At 36.2% G+C, this 18,890-nt stretch overlaps 2 protein-coding genes across 4 annotated transcripts; one reads left to right on the top strand and one right to left on the bottom strand.

Annotated features, from left to right (window-relative positions):
• Positions 1-270: 270 nt before the first annotated feature.
• Positions 271-9,739, bottom strand: LOC137726252 (EH domain-containing protein 1-like). 3 transcript variants are annotated; one of them, XM_068465150.2, is made up of 2 exons: positions 8,715-9,739; positions 271-877 (listed from the first exon to the last, which is right to left on the bottom strand). In XM_068465150.2, the coding sequence occupies exons 1-2, from the start codon at positions 8,862-8,864 to the stop codon at positions 713-715; spliced, it is 315 nt and encodes a 104-aa protein (XP_068321251.1). In that variant the 5' UTR covers positions 8,865-9,739; the 3' UTR covers positions 271-712. The 3 variants fall into 3 exon arrangements, with proteins under 3 accessions (XP_068321251.1, XP_088550644.1, XP_068321252.1); XM_088694518.1 differs by having other exon boundaries at positions 8,727-9,739; XM_068465151.2 differs by lacking the exon at positions 8,715-9,739 and adding an exon at positions 1,590-1,908.
• Positions 5,496-7,005, top strand: LOC148696847 (disease resistance-like protein DSC1). Its single transcript, XM_088694515.1, has 2 exons — positions 5,496-5,697; positions 5,790-7,005. The coding sequence occupies exons 1-2, from the start codon at positions 5,503-5,505 to the stop codon at positions 6,621-6,623; spliced, it is 1,029 nt and encodes a 342-aa protein (XP_088550641.1). The 5' UTR covers positions 5,496-5,502; the 3' UTR covers positions 6,624-7,005.
• Positions 9,740-18,890: the final 9,151 nt, after the last annotated feature.

Genomic DNA, 18,890 nt, shown 5'->3' with positions numbered 1-18,890 from the left:
GACAAGTGTGTGTAATATCCTATTTGTTATCTTTTAAAACTTGATTTACAAGTCCAGCGGCATCTTGAAATTAGCTTTTATATCATTAGACATTAATTAATACGCCAGGCCAAGGCAAGGTAAAAATCTCACGACCAAGTGCAATAGTTTGGATATTCGATACTACAAAAATACATGATAGTTCGATGGTTGAACTACAATGAGCAAAAAATATGAATGGCCCGATTGGACCAACACCAGCAAACTCAGTGTTCTTGTTTGAACCAAACAAAGATCAACGAAACAAATTTTATTAGAGAGGGTAAAAAATTACAGCAAATTAAGGCTGAAAAAAAAAAAAGCACAGCCCCAATTTAATTGGACAATCATCAATTTTGTAACAACAATAAAACTATGGGGCTCTTCGCTTCAATAGGACTAGGAACATTCCAAAATTAAGGAGAAAAATTATACATCGCGCTAAAGCTAAAGGAAAAAAAAAAGAACGAAGAAAAAAAGTGAGATGCATACACAAAGAAATGAAATACAAACGATACATTACAAGTTCGATGACTGAATTACATTTTGACCCGAAAATATTCAATTCTCTCTAGCATGCAACATTTCTTTCTCCAAGTTTAGCATATTTGTTATGATTTGAAACTTATCAGGAAGTAACATGCACACATAACTTTGCTGCCCAAGATGAAAAAATTGGGGAAACATCAAAGTTCTAGTACCTTTTTATCAGCTTTGGTTGCTTGTTTGAACTTGAGTTCAGTGAGTTAACCTCCTCTGGGTGTCTGCTGATTGGCCTACTGCTTTTCCTCACTAACTGTAGTATAAAATCTGCCCGACCAAGGAAACCAGTCTGCCTCTGGTCTGCATGTGCCCATGTCTGCCAATAAATAAAAGCAACCAATATAAACAGAACAGATGCAAACTTGTGTTACAAAAAGATAATGAGAAAGTGCATTCATATAAGCAATATTTAACATAATATGCCCCCGGTGATCATTTTATACGGAAGTTACTTCAGCAAAACAAGCATACTGCTTCAAGAACCTATTTGTCGATACGATCATGACCCAAGAACATTTCCCCTGTATGCGACAATCCTAATTATTCCATAGTCATCTTATGCTGCAGGTTTTCACTACTACACAATTGTAATGCAATAAACAATACTTGGTCAATCCTTGGGTCATATAACACATTTCTAAAGTCTGCTTACCACCTCAGGTCGAACGGATACACCAGAAAGTAAATTAATGACCTGATAACATAACTCTCTCAACCTCACTATCTGTATTATAAATCCTTCATCTACTTAATTTCTATCATTTTAACATCAATTCCGCATTTATACTAACACGAAATAAAAATCTCAACTTAGATAAGAGAATTAAGACATCCCGAGCTCACATTTACCGCTTCAACTACAATTAGACTGAAAATTCAAAATCAATCTCATTCGGAACACATTTCCACCAGCATCAAATCCCGATCAACCACTATTATTACACAAATATAATACACGTCCAATTATACATAAATCACAAGCATATACATATACATATATATATATATATATATATATATATAAGTACCTGCGCAAGGACTTGTTTGGGGAGACCGGAGCCCTGGAAGAAAGCGACGGCTTCATTGCCACTAATCTGGCCATCGCGGTCCAAATCGGCTCGTCGGAAATACGCATCGAAGAGATCCAAATTCGCTGATTGGCTGTGCGCCAACGCCATCGCCACCTTTGGATTGCGATTCGCGGAAGATCAGACCATGGAATCAATCGAGAGTGCCGTGTGCTCAGGCTGCCACACGCTTGAGGAGCGCCGAGAAGAATAAAAAAACCACGAATCAGAGGACCAAGATTTCGATGCTTAGAACACGACGACGACCATGAAAAGGGGAGTGCTTGGTTAATTTGGTGAGGGTGATGGGTTTGTAAGGTGGGTTCCACATTTAAAAATAAATATACTTAAATGATTTATTATTTAATTTTAATATTTAATTAATTCTTTAATCTAGTTGGACTAAGAAGTGGACTCTGTCTCAAGTCACATCTGCATTTAACAGAGAACTTGACGGAGGTCTAGCATTGCAACAAATTCGTAAGATAATGTATGACATTGTAATTTTTAAAACTTGAGGTATGAGATTGTGAGTCGACCCATAGTTGAAATAGTTTTGTGTAATTGACCATTTTTTATTCATAGTGGGGAAACAAAAACGTGCTCATAGATAAAGGTACAGATTAATGCGAGATTGAGAAGGAAGCTACAATTTAGAAATCAGAGTGATTTGTTAGATATTTGATAAGTTATATTGTTAGACTGTAAACTGCAGCTGCACATCGTTCTGTAAATTCGCTTAAAGAGGAAACCTAATTCATAATCTAAACACCACCATAGATTATATACTGTTATCATGACCAACAAGCAGCTTATGTTCACGACAGTGTTGTGTTATGTTTAGTCGGTTTCACATCCTCTTTTTCTTTAACAAGACGATCAATTATTAGTATTCTAAAATATGATATATACCCTTTAAATAACTCCATTAGTTGGTACAATTAAGGCATTTTGATTGATCCCTTTTGAGCCTTATTTTCGCTATTTAATTAGTCCCTAAAACTTCTTGTATTGCATGATGTGCATGGAAAGGTCTATTCAATAAAAGATTAGGGATCTTTGAAGTAGTACCAAGTTTCTGATCAAAATCAAGAACCGGCCCTAGTAATTGATGTAATTGGTAAACATCGACAAATAATGTAATGCATTCTTAATTGGAACTACAACCTTGTTTAGTTTCCATTTTTTTTGTAATTGTATATGTTAGTTCGGCATATATCACCAGCCATTCTGCATTGAAGTGTGCAACTCTGTTGTGGGAGCTTCTTTTGTTCTCAGTTGTAGTAAATATCTTGACCACCGAGATGAATTTCTCGAATTTTATAAAAGTACATGTCAATTTATGTGCTCATAACTATTTTTTAAATATAAATAGTTGCACCTTTTTATTTGCAAATGCTAAAAACAGTTGCTTACACACATAGATATTAAATTTGAGCAATATACCAGGTCTCATGCGAGCCCATAGTGCACATATTCTTTAAGGGTAATTCGGGACTGGCGACGAAGAGTTTAGGCAAGGTGACTAATAAAAGGGGAAATTGGGATGATTGAGTTACAGTGGGTTAATTTGTATACTAAAACATTCGAGCCACCACTGCAAAGGTAAAATGCACAGTATAGAACGTGCAGGTCCGCGTGTTTTATTATATGAATTAATTGGCAGAGATGAAGAGTATTGCATTGCATTCATGCATTGTTATCGAGAATAATTTGGTACTTGATTACATGATTTTATAACACGTAATTTAGTATTGTCAATTTTATTGTGGTAAGGTTATGTTCTTATTGAGCTGTTGAAGCTCACCCCTCTATTGTTATGCAGGTTTACTAACTAAACTGTCAAAAGGGTAGATGGGACGAGACGAAATATATGTGAGGCTAGAATTTGTATTTATTTATTTAGCCTTTGGAGTTATTTTAAATAAGAAGAATTTTATTTTCCAACCCGTTTCCGTTTTATTTTATTCATTTAGTTTTTAGTTTGCGTTTCGAACTCGGGATCGAATTTTCCACCTACCCCGGGTCCGGAGCGTGACAGAATGATATCAGAGCATAGGGATTAGACAACCTCGGATAAAGCTGTGGTGTCGTTCGGATAAGTTGGACTTAAAGAAATTAGAGCCTTGGTAATTGGAACTATGTATTAATGGAGGTTGATAATTGACTGGTGATGTCACTTTGAGTACATTAGTATGAGAGACTAGTATTATAGTTATGACGGGTAGTGTTAAGGGTTGTTAGAAAGTGACGTATTTCATTTCATTGGTTGTTTATTTTGAATTTTATCTTTGTTTTCATCATATGTTAGTTAGTTAAAATACAATCAACTAGTCGGAATTCCCAGTCATGATCTCATATTGTTGGGTATTCTTTGTTGCTCAGTGAATTGTTTTGGATTATATGAAAGTGGTTATGAACCAGATTCTTTCTCTTAAGGTTGAGTAGATGGCAATGGCTACCAAACTCATGTTTGCTTGGTTTCGCAAACGTGATCCCTCTTGGAGAATTGAGAGCTAAGGGTTGTCTGGGATACAAGTGACTCTCTTAAAGTTGAAGTTTGGATTACTAGAGTAATCATTCATTTGATTAAGTTTCGGAAAAGAAATGAATTTGGATGTGACATTCTTACTCAGATAAAATAATAGTGATGTCAAGAGAAATTCTCATTCCTATATAGTTCTGGGCTATCTGAGGAGTAAAATGAAAATTACGAATGGCGTTGGTGAGAATAAGAGAATTAAAATAGTGGCCAAGTAATACGTCACAATTTTGAATGTTGTAAACGATTGAGCTATATGAAGTACCACTTGTAGTTGATGTGTATGTGATACTAGAATTAACTAAGATGAATTATTGTGCTATATGGATAAATGAGCAGTGAGTTTGGTCTTTTGATGGTGGAAAACAATTATAGTTAAGAAATGAACATTTACTTGGTGGGAATATTGTGATGTTAGTAGAATGATATTGGAGAATTGGAAATGGAGATATTTCTTAAGGGAATGATAACGATATGTTTCTAAGTTTCAAGGGAAGAGATCAATCAAGGATTAGAAAACTGAATTCTTTTTACTTACTGGATTGAAATACAATGAGGTTGGAATGGAAGGTTGTAAGATGTATCCATGCGGTAGCATATGGTCATTAAGTTGTATGAGCTTGATGATAATACTTTCGGGAGTAACCTACAGGATTCAGAGGATTATACATACAGATTTAAATGACAAAGAGCTCACAAGTTGTATGTATATAACGAAGGTTTTGTTGAAAGTCTTCATGAACATTATATTGATGATTATGGTTATATGGATTAAGTGATTAGTTGGAGATAAAGTTCTTTTTGAGCATCCATATATACTGATGAAATTAAGAGCAACAATTTGGCGAGTTGGTTTGAGTTTTAAGCGGAATAAGAGGCGAAATTTTGTTTGTGAAGTAAATGATTGAGGATGTACTATTTGGAATGAGAATTCGGAAAAATCTTAGGCTTACTGCAGCATCCGAGTATAGAAGGAGAAACTAGTGATCATCCTCTGCTAGTTAAAGGGAAACCATGGATACAACTGATCTATTGGAGGCTATTGTAAAGTTGAAGTTAAAGAAAAAAAAATATTTTTGAAATAATTTATAAGAAAGAAGTTAGATTGTTAAAAGATGAAGTTGATAGAATTTTTATTGTGTTAGGAAGTCTTTGGAATATGAACCAAATATCTTGGATATTTAATAGACTAAGACACTTGTACATCGTTACCATCAGAAATACTCTTTTTCCAAATGTTTATATTCACATTTAAACTTTCTTCTTATTGTCAGGAAACTCCAAATATTGAAGCCATATGCCTTAATTTGTATAAACTAAGATTTCAAAGTGATGTCTAAACTAAGATTGCTAGTTGTGGCTGGTGGCTTCACATTCAATGCTTCTCTAGACCTTCCTGATTCTCTTCGTTATCTTTACTGGTCTTTTTATCCACTGGAATCTTTGCCGTCAAATTTTTCTCCGGAAAATCTAGTTGAGCTTCGTATGTCATTTAGCAAATTTAAGGAGCTTTGGAAAGAAGAGCAGGTATATTATATTATATGCCTATTTTAATTCTTGTATAAAATCAAGTGTAGAAATTATATTAATTCTTTATATTTCTATTTCATTTGTTGCAGATACTTGTCAACTTGCAAGTTATCGATCTGTCGAACTCTTACTATCTAACTGAAGTTCCAAATCTCTCTGGGAGTCTAAAAATTGTGAAGATACATCTCGGTTTCTGTAGAAGTTTGGTTGAAATTCCATCGTATTTTCAACATCTTGACAAGCTTACTCATCTTGATCTGGGATTGTGCAGTAGTCTTAAGTATCTTCCAGAGATGCCAGGAAGTATTCAATACTTAGATTTACAAAGCACTGGTATAAAGGAGTTGCCTGAATCAGTTTGGTCTAACGAAAATATTTCTTACTGGAATATAAATTATTGCAGAGACCTCGAGAAACTTCCAAGCAGCAGTTGTAAGCTGAAAGCCTCTGGTCGTTTTAGTCTATACGGCTGCCCATCTCTTGGCGAGTTTTCTGAGCTTCCCCGGGATATAACTAAATTATCATTGGCTGGTTGCGTGAGACTTGTGAGTCTACCGAACGACATTTGTAAGTTGAAATATCTCAAGGAACTCGATCTCTCTGGGTGCTTTGGACTTGAAAACTTCTCGGAGATCTTGGAGCCAATGGAACATTTGGAGTTCTTAAATTTAAGTGGAACAGCGGTTAAAGAGCTACCATCATCAATCGAGTTTCTCCCTGGTCTCAGAATAATTCAACTAAAAGGTTGCTATAGGCTGTCAAGTATCCCAAAGAGCATTTGTAAGTTGAAATGTCTTGAGGAACTCGATATATCTGGGTGTTGTAAACTTAGAAACTTCACAGAGATCTTGGAGCCAATGGAAAATTTGAAGTCCTTAATTATAAGCAGAAGGTTGCGATATGCTATACACATCATCAATTGAATTTCTCCCCGCTCTCGAAAACATTGAGCTAGAAGGTTGCGATATGCTTTCATGTATCTCAAAAAGCATGTTGAAATATGTTAAAAGACCTGATGAGTATGAAACAAGTGAAAGTGATGATCATGGGTCTGAAGCCAGTGAAATTGAAGATGATGCGGACTTATAATCCAACAATCTTTAAGCATGTTATACAATGGAATTAGGAAAAACTTTACGGCAAATTTTGTTCTTTGAGAGCTCACTTGTCTGTCCAAGAAATAAGATGACAAATAGGCAAGGCTTTTATTATTTTAGTATTGTTTATACTTTATACATTATAAAGCGTAAGTTATGGACAAGTGTGTAATAGCCTATTTGTTATCTTTTAAAACTTGATTTACAAGTCCAGCGGCATCTTGAAATTAGCTTTTATATCATTAGACATTAATTAATACGCCAGGCCAAGGCAAGGTAAAAATCTCACGACCAAGTGCAATAGTTTGGATATTCGATACTACAAAAATACACGATAGTTCGATGGTTGAACTACAATGAGCAACACCAGCAAACTCAGTGTTCTTGTTTGAACCAAACAAAGATCAGCGAAACAAATTTTATTAGAGGGGGTAAAAAATTACAGCAAATTAAGGCTGAAAAAAAAAAAAAAAGGCACAACCCCAATTTAATAATACAATCATCAATTTTGTAACAACGATAAAACTATAGGGGTCTTCGCTTCAATAGGACTAGGAACATTCCAAAATTAAAGAGAAAAATTATACGTCGCGCTACAAGCTAAAGGAAAAAACAAGAATGAAGAAAAAGTGAGATGCATACACAAGGAAATGAAATACAAACGATACATTACAAGTTCGATGGTTGAACTGCATTTTGACCCGGAAATATTCAATTTTCTCTCTAGCATCCAAAATTTCTTTCTCCAAGTTTGGCATATTTGTTATGATTTGAAACTTATCAGGAAGTAACATGCACACATAACTTTGCTGCCCAAGATGAAAAAATTGGGGAAACATTAAAGTTCTAGTACCTTATTATCAGCTTCGGTTGCTTGTTTGAACTCCTCAGTGAGTTAACCTCCTCTGCACTCGGTTGATTTACATGACGTTTCTTCAATTCTGGTACTCTGGGTGTCTGCTGATTGGCCTACTGCTTTTCCTCACTAACTGTAGTATAAAATCTGTTGGAACCCCCAGTCCCACATCGGACAGAGGGAGAAGAGAAGAGTGCTTTAAATAGAAATACCTCTCTCTAATTAACACCGAGGTCTTTTGTGATAAAATCTCACACCTGACGATTGTGCAGGTGGTTAAGTGGGGACAGTATCGGTGTTGTTGGAGTGGGCCCTTGGCCCGTCGACCTGAAAATTTCCACATGGTATCAGAGCCAGGGGACGGGCCCGTACTGCCACGTGATTGGGTGGGTCCCCATTGGCCCCGCGTGATTGTCCACGTAGGCCAAAGATGCCACGTGTTTGGGTGGGTCCCCATTGGCCCCGCGTGATTGGGTGAGTCCCGACATGGCTCCACGTGGTTGCCGATGTGTGGAAATTCACGTGTGACCCATAAGTGGGGTCTCACGTGCGGGGAAGTGTTGGTACCCCCAGTCCCACATCGGACAGAGGGAGAAGAGAAGAGTGCTTTAAATAGAAATACCCCTCTCTAATTAACACCGAGGCCTTTTGTGATAAAACCCCACACCTGAGGATTGTGCAGGTGGTTAAGTGGGGACAGTATCGGTGTTGTTGGAGTGGGCCCGTCGACCGGAAAATTTCCACAAAATCTGCTTACCACCTCAGGTCGAACGGATACACGAAATAACATTACTCTCTCAACCTCACTATCTGTATTATAAATCCTTCATCTGCTTATTTTCTACCATTTTAACATCAATCTCAACTTAGATAAGAGAATTAAGACATCCCGAGCTCACATTTACCACTTCAACTAGAATTAGACTGAAAATTCAAAATCAATCTCATTCGGAACACATTTCCACCAGCATCAAATCCCGATCAACCACTATTATTACACAAATATAATACACGTCCAATTATACATAAATCACAAGCATATACATATATATAGAGAGTACCTGCGCAAGGACCTGTTTGGGGAGACCGGAGCCCTGGAAGAAAGCAACGGCTTCATTGCCACTAATCTGGCCATCGCGGTCCAAATCGGCACGTCGGAAATACGCATCGAAGAGATCCAAATTCGCTGATTGGCTCTGCGCCGACGCCATCGCCACCTTCGGATTGCGATTCGCGGAAGATCAGACCATGGAATCAATCGAGAGTGCCGCGTGCTCAGGCTGCCGTACGCTTGAGGAGCGCCGAGAAGAATCAGAAAACCACGAATTCGGAGGACCAAGATTTCGACGCTTAGAACACGACGACGTACAACGGGAATTTGGTTGCCTTTCTTCTCCGATTCGGAGGAAAATCAGAACACGACGGAGATGCCAATAGTTTTAGGTAAAAAAGCGATCGTCGTTAATCGATTTTTTCGTTTCGATTTTTTGTGACAAAAATGGTACTTAGCGGAGGCTGCCGCCGTCGGACTCTAGTTCTCCATCGCAATGGAGTCAACAATCTTCTGCTGTGACTGCAGGATCGTGCTGATCCTCTACTTCTCCACCGCCTCTCACCCTCTCTTTAACTCTGCTGCCGCCGTCGCACTTGGTTCTCTGGCCGAGGTGCTTCTTCGCGGCGTGGTGACGCTACCAGAGCTTCTCCATCCTGTGGCGGCACTGCGTGGCGAATTTTGACGGCTCGCCGTACTTGTAGCCGCACTTAACTGCCATGGTCATTGCCACCTCTTCCCACTGGCTCGACTTCAGCTGGCCCCTCCTCATCGCGTACCACTTTTCCTGGTTGGCGGCAGAGGATGGGGCTGCTTAGCGGAGGCTGTGGGCAAGGCGGAAACTGAGGTCGTGGGCGATGGCGGCGGTGGTGTGGACCTTGTGTGGGGACGATTAAAGCTAAGAATTTCAAATTTAGAGTTAGGGTTTGGGGGGGAATTGGGTTTTTTTGTTTGAAATGGGCATGGTGATTGTGGGGCGTGCTTGGTTACAGAGAGTAATTTGGTGAGGATGAAAAGGGCAGTGCTTGGTTAATTTGGCGAAGGTGAAGGGTTTGTAAGGTGGGTCTCACGTTTTAAAATAAATATACTTAAATGATTTATTATTTAATTTTAATATTTAATTAATTTTTTAATCTAGTTGGACGAAGAAGTGGGTTCTGTCTCAAGTCACGCCTGCATTTAATAGAGAAATTGACAGAAAATTGACGGAGGTCTAACATTGCAACAAATTCGTAAGATAATGTATGACATTGTAATTTTTAAAACATGAGGCATGAGATTGTGAGTCAACCCATAGTTGAGATAGTTTTGTGTAATTAACCCTTTTTGATTCATAGTGGGGAAACAAAAATGTGCACATAGATAAAGGTACAGATTAATGCGAGATTGAGAAGGAAGCTACAATTTAGAAATCAGAGTGATTTGTTAGATATTTGATAAGTTATATTGTCAGACTGTAAACTGCAGGTGCACATCGTTCTGTAAATTCAGTTAAAGAGGAAACCTAATTCATAATCTAAACACCCCCATAGATTATATACTGTTATCATGACCAACAAGCAGCTCATGTTCACGACAGTGTTGTGTTGTGTTTAGTCGGTTTCACGTCCTCTTCTTCTTTAATGAGACGATCAATGATTAGTATTCTAAAATATGATTATAAACCCTTTAAATAACTCCATTAGTTGGCACAATTAAGGCATTTTGATTGATCCCTTTTGAGCCTTATTTTCGCCATTTAATTAGTCCCTAAAACTTCTTGTATTGCAAGATGTGCATGGAAAGGTCTATTCAATAAAAGATTAGGGATCTTTGAAGTAGTACTAAGTTTCAGATCAAAATCAAGAACCGGCCCTAGTAATTGATGTAATTGGTAAACATCGACAAATAATGTAATGCATTCTTAATTGGAACTACAGCCTTGTTTAGTTTCCATTTTTTTTTGTAATTGTATATGTTAGTTTGGCGTATATCACCAGCCATTCTGCATTGAAGTGTGCAACTCTATTGTGGGAGCTTCTTTTGTTCTCAGTTGTAGTAAATGTCTTGACCACCGAGATGAATTTCTTGAATTTTATAAAAGTACATGTCAATTTATGTGCTCCTAACTATTTTTTAAATATAAATAGTTGCACCTTTTTATTTGCAAATGCTAAGAACAGTTGCTTACACACATAGATATTAAATTTGAGCAATATACGAGGTCTCAGGTGAGCCCACAATGCATAGATTCTTTAAGGGTAATTCGGAACTGGCGACGAAGAGTTTAGGCAAGATGACTAACAAAAGGGGAAATTGGGATGATTGAGTTACAGTGGATTAATTTGTATATTAAAAAATTTGAGCCACCACTGCAAAGGTAAAATGCACGGTATAGGACGTGCAGGTCCACGTGTTTTATTATATGAATTAATGGGCAGAGATGAAGAGTATTGCATTGCATTCATGCATTGTTATCGAGAATGATTTGGTACTTGATTACATGATTTTATAACTCTTAATTTAGTATTGTCAATTTTACTATGGTAAGGTTATGTCTCTATTGAGTTGTTGAAGCTCACCCCTCTATTGTTATGCAGGTTTACTAACTAAACTGTCAAAAGGGTAGACGGGATGAGACAAAATATATGTGAGGCTCAAATTTGTATTTATTTATTTAGCTTTGTAAAGACTTATTGAGTTATTTTAAATAAGAAGAATTTTATTTTCCAACCCGTTTCCGTTTTATTTTATTCATTTAGTTTTTATTTTGCGTTTTGGACTTGGGATCGAATTTTATTCATTTAGCTTTGTAAAGACAGAATGATATCAGAGCATAGGGATTAGACAACCTTGGATAAAGCTGTGGTGTCGTTCGGATAAGTTGGACTTAAAGAAATTAGAGCCTTGGTAATTGGAACTATGTATTAATGGAGGTTGATAATTGACTGGTGATATCACTTTGAGTACATTAGTATGAGAGACTAGTATTATAGTTACGACGGGTAGTGTTAAGGGTTGTTAGAAAGTGACGTATTTCATTTCATTGATTGTTTATTTTGAATTTTATCCTCGTTTTCATCATATGTTAGTTAGAATACAATCAACTAGTCGGAATTGTTGGGTATTCTTTGTTGCTCAGTGAATTGTTTTGGATTATATGAAAGTGGTAATGAACCAGATTCTTTCTCTTAAGGTTGAGTAGATGGCAATGGCTACCAAACTCATGTTTGCTTGGTTTCGCAAACGTGATCCCTCTTGGAGAAATGAGAGTTAAGGGTTGTCTGGGATCCAAGTGACTCTCTTAAAGTTGAAGTTTGGATTACTAGAGTAATCATTCATTTGATTAAGTTTCGGAAAAGAAATGAATTTGGATGTGACACATTCCTACTCGGATAAAATAAAAGTGATGGTCAAGAGAAATTCTCATTCCTATATAGTTCTGGGCCATCTGAAGAGTAAAATGAAAATTACGAATAACGTTGGTGAGAATAAGAGAATTAAAATAGTGGCCAAGTAATACGTCACAATTTTGAATGTTGTGAACGATTGAGCTATATGAAGTACCACTTGTAGTTGATGTGTATGTGATACTAGAATTAACTAAGCTGAATTATTGTGCTATATGGATAAATGAGCAGTGAGTTTGGTCTTTTGATAGTGGAAAACAATTATAGTTAAGAAATGAACATTTACTTGGTGGGAATATTGTGATGTTAGTAGAATGATATTGGAGAGTTGGAAACGGTGATATTTCTTAAAGGAATGATAATGATATGTTTCTAAGTTTCAAGGGAAGAGAGATCAATCAAGGATTAGAAAACTGAATTGTTTTTACTTACTGGAGTGAAATACAATGAGGTTGGAATGGAAGGTTGTAAGATGTATCCATGCGGTAGCATATGGTCATTAAGTTGTATGAGCTTGATGATAATACTTTCGGGAGTAACCTACAGGATTCAGAGGATTATACATACAGATTTAAGTGACAAAGAGCTCACAAGTTGTATGTATATAACGAAGGTTTTGTTGAAAGTCTTCATGAACATTATATTGATGATTATGGTTATATGGATTAAGTGATTATTTGGAGATAAAGTTCTTTTTGAGCATCCATATATACTGATGAAATTAAGAGCAACAATTTGGTGAGTTGGTTTGAGTTTTAAGCGGAATAAGAGGCGAAATTTTGTTTGTGAAGTAAATGATTGACGATGTACTATTTGGAATGAGAATTCGGAAAAATCTTAGGCTTACTGCAGCATCCGAGTATAGAAGGAGAAACTAGTGATCATCCTCTCCTAGTTAAAGGGAAACCATGGATACAACTGATCTATTGGAGGCTATTGTAAAGTTGAAGTTAAAGAAAAAAAAATATTTTTGAAAATATTCATGCTTGGGAATTACATTTGGACAATTTTAGTTAGTGACTTAGCTTTTATGAATATATTTTACTGATCATTAAGGTTCGGTTAAGAGTATGTGTCTTTCAAGTATTTGAAAGCTTGGAGACTGAGATTAGTAAGAGGTTGTGGCAGTCTATTGACAAGGTCTCTAATATTTGCTAAGTACATGAATTATGACGCATAGTGTTGATCCTCTCTACGATTTGGAACTTAAGTAATGGTTGATTGATAACTACAAATTCACTTGACTAAGGAAAGTAATCATTTGGAGCTATGAGTGTCATGTACTTTCGTTTACCACAAATATCTTTGAGGCTTAATGAAAAGAATGGAGAGTTATGAATTGGATGATCTGGTTCCTTAGGCATGAATATACATGACGTTTGTGTACTACTGACTCAAGTTGAAGAATTATAGTACCATGAATTATCTCTATGGAGTTTGGGTTTGTAGGTTTAAGAAATAAAGTTACCAATGTAATGTGAAATTCAGTCTCGTAGGAAAAGTACATAAGGTAAGATTTTAATCCTTCTACGCGGTTGACGTTGTTGGTTAGTAAAGGATTAGAATGGTGATAACTTGGAATATCGGTTGTTCAGGGGAATCATGAAATAGTCTCAGATTGACGTCATAAAGTGATGGATTGTTGTAAAATTTTAGTTTGTCAGTATGTGATTTTGTGTGACTCTTGAAAGAGGATTTAATTATTTTGGATTTGGAGATATAAGCAATGCATGTACGAGTTTATAAGGATACTTGGAAGAGTATTAAATTTAAGTTGAACTCTCTTGAGCATATTTGAGATGAGGTCTGAAAATTTGATATTGATGACATAATATTTGAAAGAAGTTAGCTGACATAATACTATAGGAAAAAGATTTTAATGGTTCTTTGACACACAGTGAATATTGCATAGTTGAGAGTTGACAATGCAAATGGTGATTGGTGATGGAGAATTTCCTAGAGCTTACAGCTAGCTGGAATAAATATTTTCTTTCGAAAGTGACAAGAAGAAAATGGTGGGGATTAGTTCAATTCATATTTTAAGAATATGGATATAGAGAAAAAAAAGAAAAAAAAAGATGTATGTTGATAATCCTCTATCGTTGATAACTTATCATTCATGGTTTCTAGTTACTCTACAGAGTTCGTAGTTTTAGTCTCTTAGATTGGTATTAAAATTGGTGACTAAGCTCATATGAATCTCTGTTGTCCGTTATATATTTGCTATTACCAAAGTTAGAACTTGAGTTTGTTGTGGTTCACTTCTCGACTTAAGATTTTGGAAGAATACATTTATGAGTGATAGTAGACAGTGTGCATGACTGGATGCTTTACACTTGAAAATGAAGAAATGATGAAATGATGAAATGATGAAATGATGAAATTAGATCAGAGCAGCATTATGATGATGACAAGACCTATTGTCATACAAGACTCAACAGATTTTGAGGAAGAAAAAAAAAAAATAGCAAATAGGAAGTTAGCGAATAGGAACGCTTACGAAATGATGGAAGATTGGATCTTCTTATTACCTTAAAGGTAAGATACTACTTGAAAAGGATGTGAGGAATTTGAAGTTGACAATTCGAATCAAGGTCAGTGTACGAGTTCAATCAGCTATGAAACCGAAGAAACAATTTGGAGATAAGAATTCGACATTTAGATATTCACCTGTATTTGTTGAGTAGTTCATTATTTAGTGGATTGAAATTTCAGTATAATGCTGGAAAGTATCAGCTATTTGTTTCTTTTCTTATTCAAGTAATCATTGGCATTGGCTCGAGTTAAGGGACCGACTGACCACCGGATCTTTCATACTCTACAGTGGAATGTTCATTGGTTCATGAAATAAGAAATATGATAGATAGCATGATAAGAAAATTGTGCAAAGGTACCCACAATTTTCTTGGGAGTTTATGTGTGTTTGACTAAGTACTAGATAAGAACACTCGTAACCAGTCGCTTAAGATGTTGACCTCAACTTGGAGAATTACATGAATCGTTACTCTACATGCGACCATAGATTGAACTGGATATTAGAGTCCGATCATAGGTGAAACTCTGGACTTAAAAAGTAATTGAGTGTTATAGTAATCTCGAGGACGAGTTTTATTTTAAGGAGGGTGGATTGTAATATCCTAAGAATTTATTATCGAAGAAGATAAATATTTGGAAAAATATGTTGTGCTTATTTATTGAAAAGGTTTTCATATGAAGGTAGTGAACGTCATTGCAAGTTCGTATCATTTTTTGGATTATTTTTCGGAGCTTAGATGAATTTTTAATGGAATTTACAAGCTGAACGAATGATGAAGCGTCACGTGTAAGCCAAAGTGTGGCTGATTTTTCCACGTGACAGCAGCTGGAGTTAGACAGCAAAGGGGCTGTTCTGATTAGGTTAGTGGCAATTTAGCCACATGCCGAGTCATGATTGGACCCAAAGAAATAGGAGGTTGCTGGCGGTGTAAGTTTGGAATATATGATGCCTATATATATATATAAGGTAAAGTACAAAAAAACTACTTCAATTATTGGCGTTACGACATTTTCATACATACCTCATTTTACGAACTTGTGTCAATGTCATACCTTCCGTTAGCTTGGCCGTTTATTTCTCAGTTAAATGCTGATGTGTCTTGATCCGTGACCCATTTTTTATTAAAAAATTATTAAAAACTAAAAAAATCATTTAATATTTTTTAAATATTAAAATAATAAAAAAAGTTATTTGAAAAAAGAAAAAAAAAAAAAAAACCAACCTCACAACATCAGTCGTCCCCTTCCCCCCTTCTCTCTCTTCTCCCCATCTTCATCTTCTTCCCCCTTTCTGCAATTGCAACCCAAAAAAAAAGAAGAGAAAAAAAAAAAATCAATTTGTTTTCCCCGTTCCCCACCCCCTCTTCTCCCCGCACCCAACCTCTCCACCTTTGCACCCAACCTCGCACCCATTACCTGCAACCCATAAAACAGAAGGGAAAAAAAAAAAAAAAAAAAACCCAGATCCGAACGAACTGGGTTTTGTTTTTTTTTTTTTTTTTTCTTTCTTCCTTCTCTCTTCTTCTTCTTGTTTTTCTTTTGTGCAGGGTAGGTGGGTATTTGGGGTTGTTGGGGGGGGGGGGGAAGTTTCCCTTTTTTTGTTTTTTTTTTTTTTCCTTTTCTTCTTCTTCTTCCTCCTTCGGGTTGGGTTGGGGTTGGTATTTTTTATTTTATTTTTTTCGCTTCCTTCTCTCTTCTTCTTCTTGTTTTTCTTTTGCAGGTGGGTTTTTTGGGGAGGGGGGGGGGAGAGGATGAGAGTTTCTCAATTTTTTTTTTTCCTTCTTTCTTCTTCTTCCTCCTTCGGGTTGGGTTCGGGTTGGTTTTTTTTTTTTTTTTTTTTTTTTTTCCTTCTTCTTCCTCCTTCTTTTTGGGTTGCAGGGGGTTGGGTTTGTGGTGGGGGAAGGGGGGACGAACTGGGTTTGGTTTGGGGTTTTTTTATTTTATTTTTTCTCTTCTTCTTCCTCTTATTCTTCCTGGATTGCAGGAAGATGGTGAAGAGAGAGAGGGACGAAAAGGAGAGGTTTATTTTTTATTTTTTTATGTATTTTTTTTATTTTAATATTTTAATAATATTTAATGATTTTTTTTGTTTTTAATAATATTTTATTAGTTTTTTAATAAAAAAATGGGTCCCGGATCAAGCCACGTCATCATTTAACTGAGAAATAAACGGCCAAGCTAACGGAGGGTATGACATTGACACAAATTCGTAAGATGAGGTATGACATTGTCAATTTTAAAAGATGAGGTATGAAAGTGTCATAACGCCAATAGTTGAGGTAGTTTTTTGTACTTTACCCATATATATATTAGTTTAGCATCAGATAGGAAGAGTGTTCCTTCTTACACAATGAATAGAGTCGGGGAGAGAGAGAGACAAAGAGAGGTGGAACTGAATGTTTTGCTGATGGGATGTGATATCCACACATCTTATTTAATTTCTTATACACTTTTTGAATTTTCGATCGTCGGATCGGATGAATTGAAGACGATAAACGGACATAAATTATCAAGAGGTGTGAGAAGTAAAATAAGGTATGTAGATAGCACACCCGAGAATTTATATTAGAACCTCTCCCAATAATTTTTCTCAACGTCTTGATTGATAGAGATGTTCTTGGTATCTCTTTCTTGTTCTAGCAACGAACAGGAGTTTGATTCCTGCTTCTGTCTGCATCATCACTTCGGTGTCATTGATTCAATCGGCAGATTGCCATACCTGGGTAAAGATTCTTTCATCATGTATATTTTCATAGCTATTTGTATATTTCCTGTTAGTTTTAAGGAATCCTAATCTTAAACAGTATTAGACTTTCTGCCGTAGACTAATCATTGTTATGCGGCTAGGATTGACTATATACATGTATAGCTATTTGATTTTCTCTAGCTATGTATGTGTGTGTCAAACGGAGCAACATGCTGTATTAGATTATATGTATACAAATTGGATCAATTTGTTGGAAATGAATGAGTTGTTTTATTAAATTAGAATTTGCCCATTCTGTTGGAAGGGAAATACAGGTGTATAACACACACACACACACACACACACACACACACACACACACACACACACTATGTATAGCTTGATCAAATAAAGTATGCATTTAGAGTTGGAACTATATACATACAAGTCGGACAGAAGCTTTTGTATAACTTGAGGCTAAATTATTTCGATGTGCTTTAACTATAATTGAATTTGAGGTATTATACAATATGCTTAGGTTGATAACGTGATGCTTGTAAATAGGAATTACGAGATGAATTGGCGTGTTTGACTATTACGTCATTTGGAGCAATGCTTTGGAATCCAGGTAGGGGAAATACAGCAGGCCTTTACAGAGATTGATTTTATTAAATTTCGGGAAGTGTTATATTATTGTTAATATTGACTGATTGATTGGGATTGGATGATAATTGGTTATATGTGTATCATTGCTTGATTCGAATGTTCATAGAGTTGTGATTGTGAACTGTTGTTAGAATGTTGTTCATTGGTGATATATGTGGACTATGAAATGAGATTAATTGTGCATCATTCATGATGTGTTATGTGATTGGAGTTTCGGTGTTGAGGAAGGAATTCTGGAAATGAGAGTAGTTGGAAATGATCTTTTGTGTAGTTGAGTCAAACTCTTAGCAGGTACCAGGTCTCAGGCGAAACTGAATTGGACAACCTCCAAATTATCTCGGGGAGAACAAGGAACGTGGGTATGCTATGGATTTAGTTGGTTTTTCCCTATTTTCTAGGGGTTTTTTTTTTTTGTCTGCAGCCCAATACAATTCTATAGATTCGCATAGAGGAGACTTGTAAGACACAGTAGGTTGTTAATCCAATTTAATCATTTATGTTCTTGTAATTATACGTTCACCAAATACGAGCTAGAGCATAGTGCTTCATAATTTGCAATCTCATCATGTCTCAGCCACCAAATGCGTTTACGAGGTCCATACATGATGCAAGCTTCATATTCTTATTATCCAAAAATGAACTTTTATCAGAATGATAAAAATCTCTTGTTCAAACCGAGACATTTACTAAGCATATACAAAATCACCCGATCAAGATCAAAATCGATCGATACAATGATTATGAAAAAAAGTTTGACTTACAAGATTGTCTTAAACTACCTTCATCAGGAAACAATGTAGGCTGCAGCATGTTACTACAAATTATAGAGGAATTAATTAAACAATCATGCAGCTCATCAGATGTGGGGATCGCGGTTTTGTGGTTAAGAAGCAATCATAACAACGCGAAC

This window comes from Pyrus communis, chromosome 5, assembly GCF_041283825.1.
Source record: "Pyrus communis isolate YQ-2024b chromosome 5, ASM4128382v1, whole genome shotgun sequence".
Classification (NCBI taxonomy): Eukaryota; Viridiplantae; Streptophyta; class Magnoliopsida; order Rosales; family Rosaceae; genus Pyrus; species Pyrus communis.
Note: the sequence above shows the minus strand (reverse complement) of the source record. Positions and strands in the feature narration are given on the sequence as shown.

Coding starts and splice junctions, on each gene's coding strand:
- LOC148696847 (XM_088694515.1), top strand. CDS start 5,503: ATGTCTAAACTAAGATTGCTAGTTGTGGCTGGTGGCTTCACATTCAAT. Junction 5,698..5,789: donor AGCTTTGGAAAGAAGAGCAG/GTATATTATATT, acceptor CATTTGTTGCAG/ATACTTGTCAACTTGCAAGT.
- LOC137726252 (XM_068465150.2), bottom strand. CDS start 8,864: ATGGCGTCGGCGCAGAGCCAATCAGCGAATTTGGATCTCTTCGATGCG. Junction 878..8,714: donor CCAAACAGGTCCTTGCGCAG/GTACTCTCTATA, acceptor ATTTATTGGCAG/ACATGGGCACATGCAGACCA.